The sequence below is a fragment of the Nuphar pumila genome, chromosome 1 (assembly GCF_984573655.1).
Source record: "Nuphar pumila chromosome 1, dmNupPumi1.hap1.1, whole genome shotgun sequence".
In the NCBI taxonomy this organism is placed as follows: Eukaryota; Viridiplantae; Streptophyta; class Magnoliopsida; order Nymphaeales; family Nymphaeaceae; genus Nuphar; species Nuphar pumila.
The window spans coordinates 120,496,458-120,518,632 of record NC_143249.1 but is presented as its reverse complement, the minus strand read 5'-3'; the positions used below and the strand labels follow the sequence as shown (position 1 = coordinate 120,518,632).

The 22,175-nt window shown below is 37.6% G+C and overlaps 1 protein-coding gene across 7 annotated transcripts in view; it reads left to right on the top strand.

The window, feature by feature from the left end:
- LOC149849130 (uncharacterized) overlaps positions 1-22,175 on the top strand; it is a 48,190-nt gene that overhangs the window by 14,741 nt on the left and 11,274 nt on the right. For 5 of the 7 annotated variants that reach the window (XM_089998618.1, XM_089998601.1, XM_089998592.1 and 2 more), the window contains 3 exons: positions 8,751-10,065; positions 10,350-10,403; positions 10,461-10,559. In XM_089998618.1, the coding sequence (XP_089854744.1) occupies positions 8,818-10,065; positions 10,350-10,403; positions 10,461-10,559 (1,401 nt within the window). In that variant the 5' untranslated portion in view covers positions 8,751-8,817. The remainder of the gene's footprint in view (positions 1-8,750; positions 10,066-10,349; positions 10,404-10,460; positions 10,560-22,175) is intronic. The other 2 variants (XM_089998627.1, XM_089998635.1) reach the window with 2 other exon arrangements.

Here is a 22,175-nt window from a genome sequence, read left to right as displayed (position 1 = left end):
TTCGGTCATTCCCCCGTAAAGTTTGAGGGGGGGTGTTAAAACATATGTAATAATACCATAATACCCGATAGGGGTATTATGGTCATTTCACAAAGTACCCCATAGGTGTACTTATTTTGTTTCTCGTATTTCACTATTTTTTATTTTTCTTTTTATTTTTATTTTTGTATTTTTTGGATACCGAAAAGGGGCCCCACAATGGAGTCGTTGGGGCCCCCAACGGTCACATATGTGACCGTTGGGGGCTCCCAACGACTCTATTGGGAGCCCCTTTGGTCTCCTCTTCTTATAAATAGGGGGAACCCCCCATGTATGTTGTATTGCTCTTGAGAGCTCCTCTTCAATAATAGTGATATTATTTTTCATGTGTGTAGCCTTTTTATAAGGCCTTTTGTATATCCCTTAGTGGATTTTCTCTCTTGTGCTTGTTGCATTTGTCCGTGTGGGACATAGTGAATGCTTTAGCATTCTTGGTTTCTTCCGCTTATTTCATTACATCACCCCCCTCCCTGCACCCTCTGCTCGCAGAAGAGGGGCTCCGTCCCTCCCTGTGCCTCCGATTCACAGAGGAGAGGCTCAGCCCCTCCTCGTTTCCCTTTTATCGCAGGGGTAAGAAGTAGGAGTGGGGGAAGGAGGGGCTCGACTGACAGGCCGAGCCTTGCCCCGCAGGATAGCAGGGGAAATGAGGAGGGGCCGAGCCCCTCCTCATTTCCCTTTTGTTTGGCAGGGGTAAGAAGGAGTGGGGGAAGGAGGGGGGCTCGACTGACAGGCCGAGCCTTGCCACGCCGGACAGAAGGGAAACGAGGAGGGGCCGAGCCCCTCTTCTGCGAGCAGAGGGTGCAGGGGGGGGGGTCCGAGCCCCCTCCTTCCCCCACTCCTTCTTACCCCTGCCGAACAAAAGGGAAATGAGGAGCGGCTCGGCCCCTCCTCGTTTCCCCTGCTGCCTTTGGCTTTTTGGCAAGGGCGAAGCCCCTGCCACTGATAAGGTTCAACAAGGGCTTGCCCTGCCCCTCCTTTTTGCGTCAGATAGGGGGTAGGCCCCTTATCTCGAACCTGGTTTGCAGAGGAGGGCCTGGTTTGAACCTGATTTGCACAGGGGGAACGAACCTGGAGCTCCTATTACTATTATTTTGAAGTGTTTATTAACTTATTTTCTTTTCAGTTTTCACTTTTGAGATATAATGGCGAGTTCTAGAGGTAGTGTCAATACATTTGTTTCAAGTTCTAACCCTGAATTAGAAGTTTCTCAACCACTTTGGAGGCGTGTGACAAAAGGGATAAAAGCTAGTAGTGGTGGTGGTGGGAATGTGCAGTTTCATTGTAATCTATGTAAGACTGTTTTCACAGGTTCTTATACGTGTGTGAAAGCATATCTTTTGCATATTCGTGGTCAAGGAATTAGGGCATGTTTTGGGGTTGACAAAGACATGTTAAAGCAATTAAAAAAAGAACAAGAGGAAGCTGAAAAGAAGAAAATTGCAGAGATAAGAAGCGATTCGATTAATTTGTCTTTTCCTATTGCTAATGATATACAAAAAGAGCTTTTAAAAAAAGAAAGATGGAAAGCAATAAAAAAATACAAGCGTCATTCAAAAACATGGCAAGAGCAGAAATTGATAAAAAGATTGGTTGATTCTTTTACTCAAGCTCAATTCTTTTTAATGTAGCTAGAAGTCCATACTAGAAAGATATGATTACATCTTTGGCTAATTGTAATTTGAGTGGTTACGTGCCTCCTAGTTTAGAAAAACTAAGAACAATCATTCTTGTAGAGGGAAAAAATAGAATTGAAGACTTGTTAGAGACCCAAAAATTTGCATGGAAATGACATGGAGTGTCGATTGTTTCTGATGGGTGGACTGATATACAAAGGCGACCACTGATAAATTTCATTGCTTACTTACTTAATGGGTCAATCTTTTTAAAGACTGTTGATGCATTTGGAGAGTATAAAGATGCTGAATATTTAAAGAGATTATTTGTCGAAGTGATAAAAGAAGTGGGTGAAGAATGTGTGGTGCAAATCATTACTGACAATGCTCCAGTTTGCAGTCATGCATGAATGAATTTGGCAAGTGAAGATACATATTCACATATTTTTTGGACTCCTTGTGCAGCACACAGTTTAAATTTGACACTTAAGAGTATATGCAATCCATCATAAGATGATACACATGCACGTGAAATGTGTTTATGGATTGAGGAAATAGAGCATGATGTTCGAAATATTAGAAATTTTGTTGTAAACCATCATCATGCTTTTTCTATATTTAATAGGCATTCTAATCTCAAGTTACTGAAAGTTGCTTAAACTCGTTTTGCTTCTCTCATTGTTATGATGAAAAGAATTAAGCAACTCAAGAATGCATTGATGATGATGTTGACTGATCAAGATTGGGATTTTTATCGTACTGAAGATGATGTCAAGGCTCAAGCTATCAAAAAATGCATCTGTGATGATTTTTGGTGGGATAAAATTACATATTTTGTTGAATTTACAGAACCTATTTGGGAAATGTTGAGAGAAGTTGACAGAGATGTACCCATGCTTCATAGAATTTATGAAATGTGGGACAATATGATTGAAAAAGTTCAAAGTATCATTTTTAAACATGAGAAGAAAGATATTGCACTTGATGATTCAGAATTTTACAATCATGTACGTTCAGTTTTAGTGAGAAGATGGGATAAAAGCAATACACCTTTGCATTGCATGGCACACTCTCTCAATCCAATATACTATGCAAAAAAATGGTTGACAACAAGTGTTGGTCGTGTTTCTCCAAATTAAGATCCTAAGATATCAAGAAATAGAATGATATGTTTGGGAAGACTTTTTAATGATCCTCACATGTTTAAGGTTGTAAATAGTGAGTTTGACAAGTTTTCTACTGGGAGATTTGATTCTTTAGCAACACTCGTGGCAAGAGACGAGGAAGATCCCCTTAATTGGTGGACAACATATGGATCAGAGACACCAAATCTGCAACGTCTTGCAATGAAGTTGTTATCCCAACCTGCTACATCATCTTGTTGTGAAAGAAATTGGAGTACATATGCTCAAATTCACATCTTTAAAAGAAACAAACTCACTAGTAAAAGACCAGAGGATTTGGTTTATGTTCACTCAAATTTACGATTAATTTCTCGCCGCACCAAAGAAGAGTATAGGTACTTTTTTTTCTTTGTATTCAAAGTTTGTATTTAAATATTTGTATTCAAAGTTTTAAGTTAGATACTAATATAGTCATTTTTTGATGCAGTTGTGGACCATCCAAGAATTGGGATGTAAATCCAGAAGATTTTGACTTAGAGGGAAAACATAATTTGCATACTCTCAACATGAACTACCTCGATCTTGTTCTTCCCTCTAATTCAGACGATGAGACAGATTTATGATAAGTTTTGTTGTTTATCACACTCACAAGCTTCTTTATGTGTTATATTTTGGTAAGTTTGTGTTAAGAATTGTTTTTTTTATTTTTGCTTTAAATTTTACAATCTTTATGTGTTAATATATATATATATATATATATATATATATATATATATATATATATATATATATATATAGCCGAGTCCTCGTGTCCAAATTTTTTGGAATTGCGCCGCACCCGTGTCGCACCCGCACCTGCACCCATGTGACATAGGTCATTGCATAAAGATTTCATGTTTTATGATTGTTTAGGGTTTTGTATGATTCTTGCATAGATGTAAGCATGCTTGAGATATTTCTTGATGGATTTATGATCCTTGAATGATGTGTGTTATTGTTTTAACAAGATTAGCATGAATCTGATCAAGTATACATTATATAATGATGTAACCATGTTTAGAGCATCAAAATTCGTGATTGTATGGATTTATACCTTGAATTTTGTTCTTTTTTATGAATCTTGCATGAGTTTAAATCTTGGTTTTTCATGTCGTTTTTTTATCCTGACCTGTTTTAAAAAAAATCGACATCTCAATGAAAACGAAGTTAATTAATTAAAATAAAAATACTGGAGTGTTCTACACATCTAGAGCTTGAATTTATAATCTTATTTTGCTTCAGTTGGATTAGTATTGAGGCTAAAATGTCCATTGCAACAGAGCTTAAGTTTTCTGCTCTGTCTGTAGGACTGTTCCGACCCATGGTTTGATGGTTGTAAAGACCCAACCAAGACTAATCAAAATAAATCAAGAAAAATTTAGGTGAAAGCTAACATATATAAGATGATCCTATAAAAAGGGTTTTGTAAAAAGATTTCTCTGTAGGTTTGGAGAAATTTCCTAAACCGAAAAAAAATTCTACAAATAACAGGATCTGTCTTATATTTTTCTTAAACAGGGTTTAATCCTAAAATTTTCCTGGTTTTATTATAACGAGTTTTTCAGTTCTGTTTCTTGGACTGTTTTCCTGAGACACATGGGCATTCACTAAAAAATTGGAAGAGTGCAATTCAGTTTCTGTAATTTTTGATGGGTTTTCCAAAATCGGGTTAATAGAGATCCGAGTTTGCACAATACGACATGTGTAGATGCTTAATTGTATTTGATCCTATACATGCAAAGTTATAAAAGCCTATCATATTGTTTATGTATATGTGCACATGTTTGCAAAGTAAGAAGCATGAGCATGATATCGAATGCAAAATTCTAAATACACATCCATAGCCGCAGTGGCCGAACCCTATTTGAGGGATTCAATTATAGCGTTGCGTATAAGATATTAATGCAAATAAGTAAAACATGTAACACTAAAGCAAGGGCTTTGCAGAGAGGGAGCAAGCGGTAAATATGACTTCATAAAAATATGCTTTGAGCACGAAAGGTTGCTCCTCTCTACCCACGAAGATAGGGGAAACCCTCTGCAATAGACTGCAACGTAGGGGGAAAAAACTCATGAGTGAAATTCTGATGCATCGCGTTGATGGTGTTAAGAGTCTCTCTCGCTTTTGTCGTCCCTTACCTGGACTGGTGAAAGGTAGGGGTGGCAATTGGGTCGGGTTGGCGGGTCAACATACCTCAACCCGACCCGTTTAATAAACGGGTCGGCTGTGGCAAACACGAATCCGACCCGTTTATTAAACGGGTAACTCGACACGACCCACCAACCCATTTAATAAACGGGTTGGGTCGGGTAAACGGGTTGGCGGGTCAGATTCGGGTAAACGGGTTGACCCGCCCGCCTAACCCGTTTATTAAACGGGTCAGCCGGGTTGGCATACCCCTAACACGAACCCGACCCGTTTAATAAACAGGTTAGGCGGGTCGACCCGTTTATTAAACGGGTTAGTTTAAGCCAAACCCGAACCCGCCTAAGAGGCAGGTTGGCAGGTCGTGTCAGGTTTTGCCAGCCCTAGTGAAAGGTGCTCGGTCAGGCCAGGCCAAAGCCATCCTTGCATGAAAACACTACCTGCGCCATGACCCTGATCCAGATATCTGCCTGTGTTTGTACCAACGAGGTTAAGAAGTGAAACCTAAATGTATGTGCATTAGATAGGCATCGCATGCATCATATAAGAAAGAAAAGATAATTAAAGATAATAATCGATTTACGCATACGAAGGACTTATGCGTTGGTAAGTACATGTATTTTTAACTGTTCATGCATTTTTACTTGATTAAGTTTAATGAATGGTGAATAAATGTTAACTTTTGTAATTGCATGCTTACTTGAGATATTTACAATACTTGTTGAACTTTGTCGTGTTTGAATTATTAAATGCATGAAAGTTTGAAGAGATTCCTGTTGCCCTACTAAGACATGTTTTGTTTGATCCCATGAATTTTTAATGTTTTTGAAGAAGTAAGTGAGCTCACGTGCGATGGCGGGAGGTTGCGATGGGGACCGAGTCCTACCTTTCTCAAACCTCTGAAGTTCTGGAATAAGCGCATATTAGTTGTTCAAAACTTTGATATATTAATGGAGTTATTTATTGGATTTTATTAGTAATGATGGACATGTGTGAACATTTATTTCATTTATGGATGTTTTTAAGTTTAAATGTGAATGTAAACGAAAAGTAACGCGCCAAGTTTTATTCTCGATCGGTTTTCTCGCTGCAATTTCATAAAAGAATTAAGTATTTAAAAAAAAAACAAAAATTTTCACGATTTTTGAGACTTAAAATTTGGGGTGTTACATTCTTTGTGTTGATGATAGAACTAGTCGGGAAGCATTACAGAGGAAGAGGAGGCCAATGTGTGGAAAGCTGAGATTTCATTGGTCAAGATCGAGGAAGTTGCGGCATTAGTGTTTCATTTGTATGTTTTCACAGCCCTCAAATTTTGGCAGAAACTACTTTGCAGGATACTTTGAAGGTCGGCTTTTCTGTCAATGTTGATTGGTGGTTCTTTGACTGTCTTTCTTTCACCCTGTCAAACTAGTTGGAAAGCATAGCACCCATATGATTAACAACTAGTCTGTCTAAAAGCTTCATTTATTTCTGAATCCCAAACTGTTTAGATGCCTCTCCATGTCAATTTGTGGTGTTAGGATGACATGTTGCTGCCATTTGACTGTGATAAACGTATAGCTTAAAGCTTAATTTTTATGTGATCTCATCAGTATTTTGAAATCTAAAAGTGAAATTATGGAGTTTTGTATTCCTTTACTCATGACTAAAACAGTACATGTATAGGAAGGGCATATACACAGATTGTGGACCATGGACTTAGTAAAACAATTTGATGTTTAATGAAATATCTGTATGGTGAATAAGGGTTTCTCTGTGTGGGTGATAGAACTATTCAGGAAGCATTACAGAGGAAGAGGAGGGCAATGTGTGGAAAGCTGAGATTTCATTGGTCAAGATCGAGGAAGTTGCAGCATTAGTGTTTCATTGGTATGTTTTCACAGCCCTTGAATTTTGGCAGAAGCTACTTTGCAGGATACTTCGAAGGTCGGGTTTTCTGTCAATGTTGATTGGTGGTTCTTTGACCGTCTTTCTTTGACCCTGTCAAACTAGTTGGAAAGCATAGGAAAAAGATTATTTCTGGTTTCCAGTTTGAGGTGGGCAAAATGCGTGCCTGATGAGTGCATCTAGATTTTGACTGGGGGTCTGCAGCAAACTGAGATATAGCTGTAATGATTTGGGACTGTTTAATGGCTATCTTAAGTGGTACTCATCTGGGAGTAGGAAATGTTTTGCTCCTGAAAGATGCTCGCAGTTCATCTTCCCTTGCGTTGTCATGGTGTTGTAAAAGCTGTAACATAGTGTATGATACATTACGGTGTAGGACTTTGAAGACTCAAACTTGTAGCATACATTACTATGATGGACTTAAAAGTCCCAAAACTGATGTGGTGTTTCTGTAGCGCATAATACAGTACATTGCATTATGAAACACCGGTCTTCCTATGATACGCTACATACGTGTCACAATTGTGAATTTCTGTCATTTTTTTCCTTGATATTTTGAACACTTTCTGGCAGACTCTTTTGGTCAATGAGGATCATTTTTAAGCCCATGGAGTATGGACAAATCTTCATTTACTAGGTTTGTAATAGATTTTTAAGCTTTCTAAAGGTGGAGGTTTGAGGGCTTTTGAGAATACCTTTATCATTTCTCTCCAATCACCCTAAATGCAAATGGCATGGAAAAAGGCTATTGTTCACTAGAATTAGCAAGCAAAAGTGGCTTCCTGACTTGGTTTGTAGGCTCCTCTTATCAAAGGTTTGTCTTTTGAAATAATTCAGTTTGTTAATTAGGAATTGGGTTGATTGATGAGAAAACACCCACTTATTACTTTGACTTGAGAGTTGAGATTAGATAGAGAGAGAACAGTTTACCTGATTTGGATTGATAAAAATGTTTATTTGGATTTTACATGCTGCATTGGCTGTGATGTATTTTGCTGTATATTTTATTATTGCAGACGTGATCTTCTCTGTGGACTGTTCATTTCATCATTGAAATATCAAATTGTATTAATTATGAAATCTTATAGAAGCTAAAGTAGATCACAATTTTAATGATTTTAGCTTCAATCACAACCAAAAATATAACATGAATATGTTTTTGTTTATTTATTTATGTATTGTTTTATTGATTTTTTTATTTTTACCAATTTATGTTGCCATAATTACCAGTTTTTTCACTTCAGTGTCAAATTTTTGCATTTATAATACTAGTTTGCCAACAATACTAATTAAGATATACATTTTACAGCCTTGGTTATCATGGTTAACTACATGGTACTAGTTGCACAATTGAAGAGCATATGACATTCTTCTATATACACAACTTCTCCCTATATGATGTCTATCTAGTCCTAATATATGTTTTGATACATACATATTAGCAATCTGGAGTTTCGTTAAGTTGTCTAAAGCAATGTTATCAGTATCGGCCTGTATCGGCCGATACACATCGTATCGGCATAAAATTGATACGCTTCACCCCTGAATCGGCTATTTGAAATAAATGCAAAAAATACTAAAATTATTTTTTTTATTTTAATAGTTTTAACGTGTCTTGTTATGATTAACACATAATATTTTTTTTTATTATTTTCTGTCCGATACACAACGATTCACTTGAGTATTGGTATCGGCTGATAGAGCTGAATCGGTGGCCCAATGATTCAGGGCCGATACCGATACTGACAACATTGGTCTAAAGAGTACTAACAGCAATGATTCTTTGAACAGAAAAGCTTGTGTGTGCATGTGTAGTACCGAGGATTTTCTTGTTCGTGTATTTTCTAGGAGAAGCTTTTATCATTGAAGAGTTGTGAGTATTTTCTCATCTGTGTGCAGGGCTACAAAACAAGCCTGATTTCTCATAGATTCATAGTCTTCACCTCACCTGGGCCATAAGAGAAGCATGGATGAATACCTTAGCAAGAAAGCTGCTAATGGATTAGGTGTCTCTAGAACGGGGTCTGGCCTTACCCTCAGGGATGGAAACCATGAGCCTAGAAGCTCTCAGTGCTGTAACCGTTTGGGTTGCAGCATTAATTCTATGAATGGGGGGCAGATCGGTATTTCTGAGAAGCCCAAGCTTTCAAGACCAAACTTTCGTGCATTTAGCAGTAAGGCAATAGCTGGAAGCTCCTCTAAACTAATTCCAAGCACAACTGGTCTAAGAAAGGCTAATAGGAGACCACATAGTCCTATGTCTTCTAAAGAAATCTACCTTGCTTCAAGCAGCAATGGACAGGGATACGTGGAATTACCAGAGTCTTCAACATCAGAAGACCAATCAGTAACTTCTGAAAGGGAAGAGATGGAAGACACTGCCACACCAGAGAGCTCTTTGTTGCTACAAGATACATTAGCAGAGGTTGGTAATCATCCTTCAACACATAGTTCAAGGGCACGAAAGCGAGTGTATCAAAGATCGAATCCAGGTAATCACAGTCTTCCTCATGTTTCGTCCAGTAAAGAGGTGATCTTCCAGCGTTCCCTCTCTTCTAGAAACTCTGGAGAGCCCTCTGAAGCTCCTTCATGTGGTCCAGGAGCTAGCTCCAGTAAATATGGCCTTGGTAATCTCAGCTGCACTTCAATATCCGATGTGCTTCCTTCCAGATTTTCAGTGGAAGATTCACGACACTCTGGTCGAGTTAGAAAATCTGATGGAGAGAATTCATCTATCAGAGGGAAGAATGTAAGCAATAGTTCCACAATAGCTACCTCAAATAGCAGGCGGAGTGTCCTTATCCGTAATATGTCCTTTACATCAAGTTCACCGTCTTTGCAACCTTCAAGGAGGAACGGTAGATCTTCAGCAATCAGAGGAGTAACTTCAGTTAGAACCAGACAAGGGCCCAGTGAGGGCATTAACAAAAGATTGTCAGGGAGCAGCAGTAACACCAATACTGTTTCTGTATCAGATACTAGTCTGCCTCCTTCACAATCTCAACTAGAGTTATCAAATTGCTCCTCTACTTCTGCCAGTTCATCATCGTCCTCTATTGATTGTCTACACTCATTTAGGATTTCAGAATCTGGAAATGAAATTTCTCGAAGTAGGCCAAGCACTCGTCAGGAGGGTAGCAGTACACATGAATTTCGTGGCCTTTCAATTGGTCGAGATGGATATCGCCGTTTTAACTTGGAAGTGCTTGCAGAGGTACCTTTTGTTTCTGTTTACTGTTTTTGTCTGAACGGGTGAATTGTTTATTATAATGAATATCCATTAGACGATCTTGCCTATGATGGAATCACCCCTGCAAAATGTGCAATTTATCGCACAATTTTGGTGAATAGATGGATCTCTCTCTCTCTCTCCTTTTTTTCTTTCCTTTTTCCTTTTTGTGGAAAGCCTTCCTGGCTTTGCATCAGCATTTAGTCTAACTGGCTGCACAACTTCTTAGTGTTTACAATCCAGCTTTTGAATATTGGCCATTTTCACAGGTCTTGTTTGAACTGGAGAAGATTGAACAGGATGAAGAGTTGGCATATGAGGTTGTCTCTGTCTGCTCTATTGTGTCTAACTTGGGCTAATTTTTTCATATTGTGTTGCAGCAATTATTAGTTCTTGAAACAAATTTGTTCCTTGGCGGATTGAGTTTCCACGATCAGCATAGAGATATGAGAATGGATATAGATAACATGCCGTATGAGGTCAGTTTGTTGCCATAGTCTCTTTCACATTTCTCCCTTTATTTTTATCTTTTTATTTGGTCTGATATCTGATTAACCAAATTTGTTCACCAGTCTTAAGACAACAGCAGGTTCTGGGAATGATTCTGACTTAGCTCTTGTTAATTAGGTTCCCTGAAACCTTATAAGTGCATTCAAAATTCCTTCTTATGCTATTACCACATTTGTATTGCTGCCTTTCTGTACACTTGTGCATTCCATCCAATTAATGATTTCTTGTATGATCCTTTTCCTATATGTTCTTCATGTTAAAACTGAGTTCATACCTGCTATTTTGTTCATCTTTTTGTTTCTTATGCCACTTTTTGTGAGGACCAGTGTTGTGAAAAGTGTTGAGGTGTGCATAGCGAAGCGCTCCACCAATATGAAGCGAGGTGTAAGCCTCAAAAATATATTTTTAAAACTTTAAAAAATATCTAAAAATACAAATAAATAAAAGACATGCTTTATTCATGAAGAAACAACCAATAATAAGTAGGAAATACTAAAAATAAATACTGAAAAATACGAGAATAACATGTAAAAGTAACATGAATGCAACAACTTGATCTATCTAAGTATCTAACAAATGAAATATGAGCATTCAATGAAAAATTAAGTAACAAAATCACTAACAATTAAATTCCTCAACATCGTGTCATCATCATATAATGCATATTAACACAAACTAAAAGTCACAAATTCACATTAGCAATCTTTATATATAAAATTACAAACCTACACATACACAATAGATTATGTACATACACATTCTTTATATGTAGCTATGTACATGTACAAACCTACACATATGCAGTCAATTACATGCATATCCACCTATCAAAAAATTATTTTAAAATAATAAAGCAAACTAACATTGACAATTTGATATACACAATCATAATCGCGTGCACCTTCAAGAAGAAGGAAAAAAGAAGAAGCGGCAGCAGAGGAAGGGAAGGGAAGGGAAGGGAAGAAGAAGACAAAGAAAAATAGGAAAGAAAAAGAAGAGTGGGGAAGGACAGAGGAAGGAGGGAGGAAGAAGAAGCAGCACTAGAGGAAGGGAAGAAGAAGAAGAAATGGATAGAAGAAGAAGAAAAATAAGGAGGAAAAAAGAAGTGGCAGTAGAGGAAGGGAAGAAGAACAAGAAGAAAAGGAGGAGGGAAGAAGAAGAGAGAAAGAGAGTATGGACCTGCCGCCAGTGGTAAATAGGGTGGGGGTTGAGAAGCAAAAGGGAGGAGACCAAGGGGGCGTGGGGGGTGGGTGGGGCTAACTGGTGTAAGTTTTATGAAATAGATTTTTAAAGAGATATTTTTGATAAAAACGTTTTGTGAAAGCCAAACACTAAATAATAAAACCGGCTCACACTAGGGTGAGATCTGAGTCGAACTCAGGGAACGGGAAGTAACTTTGTATTCCACAGAATGACAAGCTTTATTTTCTTTAAAATAAAAATAATTAAAAATAACTAACTATTACAATGTGTTACTCTCTTGCAGAGGGCTAAAAAAGAATAATAAATGGTCTTATTACAAACCCAAATTAATAAAATAAATAAAACTAATTTAAAAGAAAAGAGAAAAAAGGTCTTCGGTTGCTTGAGCTTTAGTCCCTTTGATCTTCACTGTTTACATTTCTCATACATCTTAATATGATCAGTACTTTGAGGGCTTTCTGAGGGGCCTTTTAGGGACCTCAGAGGTACTTTTGAGGCCTATCGTACATCCAACTGCTTCCCTACAAAAATAAATAAATAAATAAAACCAACATAACAAAGCAAAGAAACAATACCAAACTTTAATATTTCATGCAAGAAAAACAAGAAACTAATCTAACAAACTATAACAAATTTGTAACAAATAACTAACATGTAACAAACGAAACCATGTAACTGACATGTGATAACTAAACTAACTAAATAACAAACTATGAACTACTATGAAACAAACTACTTTGAAATAAATTAAAAATAACTAACTAATTTTTGAAACAAACTAAAACAAACTAACTAAATTAAAACAAAGAGAAACTAACTAATCAATAAATTGTGAATCCAAGCTAACTAACAATGGACTTGACTAATTAAAGACATGGAACTTAACTAATCCTAATCTAATTAATTAATTGGTTAAACTACTTTTAACGGGTTAACTAGTTAAAGAAAGAAAAGCAAACACAATCTAAGAAAAGAAAACCGTGACTGCTTTACCCGAATTATTTGTACTAAAAAAAAAACACACGACACTCTAAAGAATCGATCATGGACTAGACTACAGCCTAATTAAATAAAAAAGAAACAAAGAAAAAAAGAAAAACAATGAGTTAAGGGCCTAACCTTTAATGACTCAAGGTATCCTAACTAATTAACTACCCAAAAAGCAAATATTGAAACAAATCTTACTACAGAAAATAAGAAATATCAAACCAAACAACCATGAATATAACTGGGAACTAATTAGTTAAAGTCTTAAAACAAAACCAGACTAGCCTAACCAAATTCTACGCTTCCACCATTAACCGAGCTGGACTGATAGGTTCATTCGGTTGACCTCAAACTGCCGATCAGCCGCTGGTCTGGCTGCTACAGCCAACAGGTAAAAGGGTCAGCCTTAGCCGACCAGATCACCCTGTGGTCTGGTCGCAATCAGACAACCAAAACCGATTGGCTGGGGCCCGAAGTGTTGCAGCTCGGAACAGTATTAACAGACCGAGCTGCAGTTCTAGTTACGTTTTTTTTTTCAATATCCTACCTACAGCCGTGCAGCAGACACAGACACAGACACAGACACAACTCTGGTTTGGATGCTAGTTCCAACCAGATTTGTGTAAACTAACAAACCGGTGTTGCAAAAATCACATTGATGCACTCAATCCAACTGACTAAGGCAGATCGGCATGTTCTAAAATCACAAAAATGGAATCAAACTTCAAGACCTACTAAACTATGTAACGACTTCAGGCTGTATTTAATCTAAATGCATAAACGTAAATCAAAAGCAACCTGTCCTATATCCTATGCAAATAAAAATAAACAATGTGATATATGCAATGAAAGAGAACAAATATGATAATGTATGCAATGAATGAACAAAACAAAAAGATCTAATCTATGCACCTAACGTAAAGAGAAGAGGGAGAAGCGGCAAACCTCACGGTTTGTATTCGACGGAGGGGTTGAGAAGAACAATGGTCTTTCCTCCGAGTTGCACGTGCCTCCGACGATAGGGACAAGAAGAACCGACACCAGAAGAGATTAGAAGCAAGACGAACAAGAGGGAGAAAGAGGAAGAGCAAAAGGGAGAATCGGTTGGGAACGAGGAGGAAGAGAAGAGAGAGGAGAAGAAAGAGGAACACATTTTTTTCTTAAGAGGGAGATGCCCCTCTCTTCTGAAAAAGAAGATTTTATAGCACACATTAGGTTACACGATTTTTTTTTCTGAAAACCCCTATTAATTTTCGAAAATTCTAAAGGAATACTTCCAGAAAAGCGTGTTTTGGAAAGGGGACACTTCTAAACAAACTAAAAATAATTATTAAAACTCCTAATCTAATTAAACTACAAATTAAAAAGTTTTAAACTAAGCAAAACATTGAAAAACACAGGGAAGAGCTTGAAATATGCGATTTTACCTTTATTTTCAAATTTAAATGATGCAACTTTTCTTAAAAGTATTTTTTAAAAGGGATTTTCAATAAAAATAGTCAGTGTAAACCATGCATCAAATTCTAAATAACCAGTTCACACTAGTGCTGAAGTCCAGGTCGAACTTAAGGAACGAGTTTACCACCTCATACTCCAAACAAAACAATATTTATTGCCTTAAAAAATAAAGTAAACAAAGCACACTAAACCTGTTACAAAGGTCCGAGCAAAAATAAAATTATTACAATCCAAATTAAATAAATGGCCTAAGACCTTAAAACTAAAAAATAAAGAAAATTAAAAATTGCAGGTCCTTATTTGCTCATAATCTAGCTCCTGTTATCCGTTCGTATACGGCCCTTGTATGCTTATTGCTGTTGAGTTCCAATAGAAATCAAGAAGCTCATGCCCACCTGCAAAACTCAAAACCACACAAGAACAAAGCAACTAGACTATCTATTCTAGTTACTGTTAGTTGCAATAAACTAAAAAGCGAATTGAATCTAAATAATAAAAAGAAATCTATACATATCTAAATCTAAGGAAAGGAAAAGTCTAAACTAAAAAATTTACTTAGCATATGGTTTGTCGCAATTCGGTTTAGCCGTGCCCTGCTAAAACAATATTCTGCAGATCGTGATAAGCGATCAAGCTGCAGATCGGTTGACAATCAGGCTACCAGTCAAGCTAGGCTGACTGTGTAGTTGGCTGGGTTGAGCTGGCTAATCTGGGCTAGCAGACCAAGGTCGGCTTGATCAGTCAACTCATCAAACTGGACTGATTACAAATCTGATCGCAGATCTGCTGATGATGGCATATCAGGTCTGCCGATGATGGCAGATCTGATATAAAAAAACCAGCCCTTAATTTTTTCTCTTTCAGCATGACTAATAAAAACAAATTAATGTATATGCAACAACAACAACAACAACAACAACTATGCCTTCATCCCAAAACAATTGGGGTCGGCGATATGAACTAAAAAAGAAAATCATTCTGGGTCTTCCACATGAATCCTTCTCCTCCAATCATTTCTATCCAATGCCATGTCCTCGGTGAGGTTCAAAGCATTCATATCCTTTCCTATCATCTCCATCCATGTCTTCCTAGGCCTACCTCGAGCTCTTTTAACTAATATATTTTTCCATTTCTCCATCCTTCTAACTGGAGCATCATTAGGCCTTCGCCGAATATGTCTAAACCACCGTAAACGATTCTCTCTCATCTTATTTTCAATGGGTGCAACGCCTACCTTCTTACGTATATCCTCGTTTCGAATCTTATCTTTTATTGTATTTTCACACATCCATCTAAACATACACATCTCAACTACACTCATTTTTTGAATATGCTGTGTCTTGGCAGCCCAACATTCCGTACCATATAGTAAAGCGAGCCTAATAGTCATCCTATAAAACTTTCCCTTCAACCGCAATGGCATTCTACGATCGCACAACACTCTAGTTGCACTTTTCCATTTCATCCACCCAACCTTTATCCTATGATTTACATCTTCATCAATTTCTCCATACTTTTGAATGATAGATCCCAAATATTTGAAACAATCATCCACCGGTATTTCTTGCTCACCAAGCTTCACTACACTCCCATCACTACTTCGTTGCTTTCTAAACCCACATTTCATATATTCTGTCTTACTTTTACTCAACTTAAAACCTCTTGCTTCCAATGTCTGTCTCCATAATTCTAACTTAGCATTAACCCCAGCTCTAGACTCATCAATCAAAACAATATCATCAGCAAACAACATACACCACGACACATTTTCTTGAATTGATCTCGTAAGCTCATCCATCACTATAGCAAATAGGAAAGGGCTTAAAGCAGATCCTTGATGTAACCCAACCGTTATAGGAAAATTGGTTGTCACCCCTCCACAAGTGCGGACATTGGTTACTACTCTTTCATACGTATCTTTAATTATACTAATGTACTTGAGAGAAACACCTTTCTTCATCATTGTTCACCAGAGAACGTCCCTAGGTACTCTATCGCATGCCTTCTCCAAATCAATAAAAACCATATGCAAATCTTTGTTCCTCTCTCTATTTCTTTCAATAAGTTGTCTAAGAAGATGTATAGATTCCATAGTTGATCTTCCAGGCATAAAACCAAATTGATTCTCCGATATGATGACAACCTTCCTCAACCTAGAGTCAATCACCCTCTCCCAAATTTTCATAGTATGACTCATGAGTTTTATACCATGATAGTTTGTGCAATCTTGTATATCACCCTTATTCTTATATAGAGGCACCAAAGTACTCTTCCTCCATTCATTAGGCATCTTATTTGTACGTCAAATCTTGTTAAAAAGATTTGTCAACCATTCTAAACCTTTCTCCCCCAAGCATTTCCAAGCCTCGATAGGTATACTATCTGGGCCAACTGCCCTTCTTGATTTCATTTTCTTCAAAACCTCTGCAATTTCTTTCTTTTGAATCTTGCGCATGAAGTCACGATTCATCTCATGAAAAGGAATGGAGAAGTCTCCAAGATCCTGAGCATGACTTCCATTAAATAGCTTATCAAAATAATCTTTCCATCTCTATTTAATCTCCTCATCTTTGACTAAAACCCTTTGCATTTCATCTTTGATACATCTAACCATACCCAGATCCCTCGATTTCTTAACTCTCATCTTTGCAAGCCTATAAATATCCTTCTCGCCCTCTTTGGTATCCAACTTGTCATAAACCTCCTTATATACCTTATCCCTCGTGTTTCGAACTACTTTTTTAGCTTCCTTCTTTGCTATCATATACTTCTCCAAATTCTCATTATCACGACTCTTACTTAGATTTCTATAACACTCTTTTAACCTTAATAGCTAATTTGACATCCTCGTTCCACTATGATGTATCCTTACCTAGCGGTGCACCGCCTTTAGACTCACCCAATACCTCCTTAGCCACCTTTCTCATGACACCCGCTATCTTATTCCACATTGATTCTGAATCCTCCTCGAGACACCAATCAACTTCCTTAACTACCTGCTCTACAAACATTCATTGTTTAGCTCCTTTCAGTGCCCACCACTTAATTCTAGGATCTATCCTATGTCTATCATTTTGTGGCATTGTCTAATTCTAAGATCTAAAATTAAGACTCTATGTTGTGTAGCTACACTTTCTCCCGGTATAACCTTACAATCGATGCAACAACCCCTATCTCTCTTTCTAAGTAGGAAAAAATCTATCTGACTCGTATTAACCCCACTTTTAAATGTTACGAGGTGAGACTCCCTCTTCCTAAACCAAGTGTTTGCTAAGATCATATCATAGGACAAACCAAAATCTAAAATCCTTTCTCCACTTTCGTTTCTTTCTCCTATACCATAGCCTCCAGGGATACTCTCAAATCCATCCCTACTAATGCCTGCATGTCCATTAAGGTCACTGCCGATGAAAAACTTTTCTCCATAAGATATCCCTTGTAATACTTCATCTAAATCTTCCCAAAATTGACGCTTAATGGAATAATCTAAACCTACTTCAGGTGCATAAATACTAATAATATTAATAATATCCGTACCTAATACTAATTTAATAAGTAAAATCCTATCACCCTTCCTACGGACCTCAACTACATTATCTATAAACTCACGACTCATAACAATCCCTACTCCATTACTATTCCTATTTATTTCTGTATACCAAATCTCATATCCCCAAGGTTCTATCACTTTTGCTTTCTCACCTACCCATTTGGTCTCTTGTAGACATAAAATATCAATCTTTCTCCTACACATAACATCTACTAACTCTACCAACTTACCAGTTAAAGACCCTGTGTTCCAAGTGGCTAACCTAATTTTATGGTCTTGGACTAATTTCTTTACCCCCACCCGTCCAACAAAGTGTGAGAACCCTTGCCTATTTGACACCACACCCGGGCGCCGGTGTGACGCGTCGCTTCTGGGCGACGACCTAGCAACCCTTTCCCATTTATCACTGCCTCCGGGCCTAGAGAGTACAACGCGTCGCTCAGTAGGGAACACCCCAACGAAATTCTCATATTGGTTTATATTCATAGGGTATGACTAAGTTTTTATGCTGGCTGTCACTGGCCTACCGCAACCCTCCTTTATCCGGGCTTGGGACCGACAGTGTATAACTAAGAGTTATACACAGGCGGAGTTAAGCTAGTCAGAAAAGCTAATCTATATGTATATGCAACAATTACGAAAATAAAAACTAAGCTATATGCATTCAGAAAAGCTAATCTATATGTAGAAATATAAAGAAAAGGGGGAGAAGAGGCTCACCTTGGGTTCGCCTCCGACAGACTGGGGAGAGAAAGAGCAATCTTCCCTCTTCTCTAAACGTGTCAGGCACCTCCTATCCAAGAGAGGAGAAAGAAGAAGGCGAAGAGAGAGAGAGAGAGAGAGAGAGAGAGAGAGAGAGAGAGAGAGCAAAAGGGGGGGCATGAATTCCAATGAGGGAAGACGCCCCCCCCTCTCTAAAAAAAACTATTTATAATAAAGGGTTAGGGTTAAGAGGGGTTTTATTAGAAATTTTCTAAAAAAGATCCTAATTTCAAAGATTTCCAAAAAGCATCTTAAACAAAAAAACTAAAATATTCTAAACCACAAGTGGGTCAATCTGGAGTTTTAACATTTTACCCAACCCATTCGCTCCAAATTGTTTATTTTTCACTCTAATTTTGATGAAATGCGACACAAAGCTCTCCTGCAGGACAATGCATCAAAATCGACTAAACACGAGCTTTTAACATTGATTATGCACAATATCATGCATAAAAAATATCTAAAAACATGAATAAAATATGCATGATCAAATTCCTCTATGCTTATCATTTGCTAGTCCTCGAGCAAACATTATTCTTAAACTAAGCGAAAGCAGAACAAAACATGCAAGTCAATAGCCTAAAGCCGAAAATTATTATGCAATACCTCATTAGCCTAACTCACTTTCGTAGGAATCACGGTTGCATTTAGCATATGCAACAAACCTTTTAAACCCCTAGGTTACCCCAGTGGACGAGAGAGGTCTCGTGAGGGTTTACATTGATGCTACCCACAAACATCTCCGTCATGTATACATTCAATCATTTTTTAAAAAATAATAGGTATTCAAGAAAATAGTTTAGAATATTTCATGAAATTGCAGTCTCATATCAAATTAGAATCAAATCACGCCACCACAATAATATATTTTTTCTTTCTACCTTTCTAAAATTCGCAAGTATTTATATTTCTCTCCTAGAAAATCATGCATATTCACATTATTGCCCATTTATCCTCACATATATGTTATTTGCACAAATTTTTATAAGTTTTCCTCAACAATGCATTTTTATTAGGTTCTTTTCTTTTCCTTTTTTTTTTCTGAATACTATGTTAATTTTCAAGCTTTCGTGACTCATGTAGTGAGCTTTGGGTCAGTGACTTCCGGGCCAGGCGACTTTAGAACACTGGATAAAGAGTATCCCTCAGACTTAATCACTCGAATCACTAGGCCCTAGATTTTCATAGCTACATGTAGTTATGAAAATGCAGATTTTTTTTTAAATCATTGCAGAAACATTCTCAGAGACCTGGGGCCTTTACAATTCGACTTTCAATTGGATAACCAATCACACTACAAGAGATCTTATACTCATCTTTCATACCAAACCAAAATCAAACCAAACTTTATTTATTCAAATGTAAAGAGTTTGAGACATAAGTAAATGAAAGTAAAGAAAGCAAAAGGAAAGAGCCACACCATCCCAAGAATCTGCCCTGCAGTCTTGTAGTCCCTTCGTGACTCTTCTCAAAAGCAAGTCCTCCCTAATAGGCATCTGAGGCTGCGAAAAACAAAAAAAAAGTAAGGTATCAGAATCCAAAGAATTCTGCGTATGAATCCCTCTAATAAAACAAATAAGCATAAAGAACACAGATAAGATTCATGCAATAATTTAGATGAATGCATTTATGACAAATTCGTAATTCAATTAATCATTTATGCAATAGAGAACAATTGTTAAGCATGAGGGGCAATTTAATAATCAATAGAGACCACAAGTTAAGCAATATAGACATTTAACATGCAGTAAGGAAGAAACATCATGCATTCATCAATATATCATAATTAAGAGAACAAGTAAATATGCATGATCTGATGCATAACAGGAATACGCATGTATGAACACATTATTATCTTTAGTCAAGTATGTTCTTATTAAATGCACACAATTTAAGTTTCTCTTTTTAATTACCATTGCTCGCGGATACACCAAACGGGTAAAATCCCCGAGCTCAAGTTAGGTTCCCAGGGTAGCTTAGCATAAAAGTTGTATTTTATTACTGAGTTCCAAACTTAACCCTCGACCGAAACATCCTTCGGAACATTAGACTACCCATCTAATGTCGGAGACACAAGGAACAAGTGTCACTTTTCTTGGTATACTAAAACACCAACTGTGTCTACACACTATTCTGAGGCAAAGTGACGGATTCTCCCTAAAACCGTGGTCAGGAAAAGAACCTCAATATCGGGTTTAGGGGCAACAACAATGCATACAGATTTTTTTTATCCTCACGGTCCCCAAACCGCTAAGCCCAAGATTATTTTTTTGTAGAAGGAACATCAAGAGATCGTTAATTACACTGTTCTCTTTCTTATCTTGTTATTAAAATCAATTTTATAAATTTGCAAATTAATATGCAAACATAAGCTTGCAAGTCAACATGCGCAACTCTTCATGGTCTACCACCGTAGCAACAATAGAACAATGTAATTAAAACCACAATATCAAATATGATCTTTGCAATGCATAAACAAGTAAAGTAAGGAGCACACCGGCTCAAGGCTTCCACAACCTATGATGATCCATCTTGATCATCTATGCATTCATATGCAAAAATCTTAAGAAACATGGCAATATACTCATTAGATATCATGTGCTTTTTCAATGCACAATCATGCCTGCCAATAACTATATCCTTCAGCCTGTATTCATTTTTCAAATGTATGCATTCACACAACCATACCCAAAGCATGCTCCTGTTCGGGGACCAACATGTGAACCAATGCATGCTTTCATTCGTGAATCTATTCAATTAAACATGTGAGCATTCATGAATTCATGCGTAAGTGACACACACATCAGTACATGTGCATTGAAAACAAATTTCATCTTGCATAATGCTTAAGCATGTCATATAATTTCAAACACATGAAATTTTCTCAGTCATAGCATACATGCATAAAACATAATTTCATGCATATAAAATCTCAAATTCCAAATTTTTGCAAACACCGAGTATTCAATCTTAATATTACCCTTTCCCTTGTAGTTGGCCTATCCAGCTGGGTTCAGTCCAGACCCAGCTGAACCCAAACAAACCACAACACAACATAATTTTTTTGAAAAAAAAAGTTTAACACCCAGCCGACTGGGTTGGCTGGGTCCCAATCAGGCCCAGCCGACCCTGGTCGGCTGGGTCTGGTCTAAGCAGACCCAGCTGGGCCTAACAATGAGCTGCCAGTCCCGCTTCTTGGCTGGACTGTGCCTGGCAGTCCTGCCAGCCCATACTGGCCGGGCCAGCCCAACGGAGTCACTCGGTTGGGTCTAGCAGACCATGCCCCGGCCCCGGCCCCGGCCTGTGTGTGTTCTGCCAGGGCCTGGCAGTCAGCTGAGCTCTGCTCGACTGGCTGCCAGTCGGCTCAAAACCACCATGCTTCAAAACTTCAGTTTTTTTTTTTTTGAGTTGACAAATAATGCAGCAGGACTGACAATAAACGACAAAACAATGACAGCACGAACTTACTCCAGATCAGATACATGACATTTCATCGACAGGAAAGACAAAAAAAGCTTATCTCCTCTATGCAAGGTAAAAAACACATAGAACTTCAACCACAAAGCCACAAAAAGACATCATTGGAACTATATTCAGCGTGAAAGGATCACCACTAACATGAACT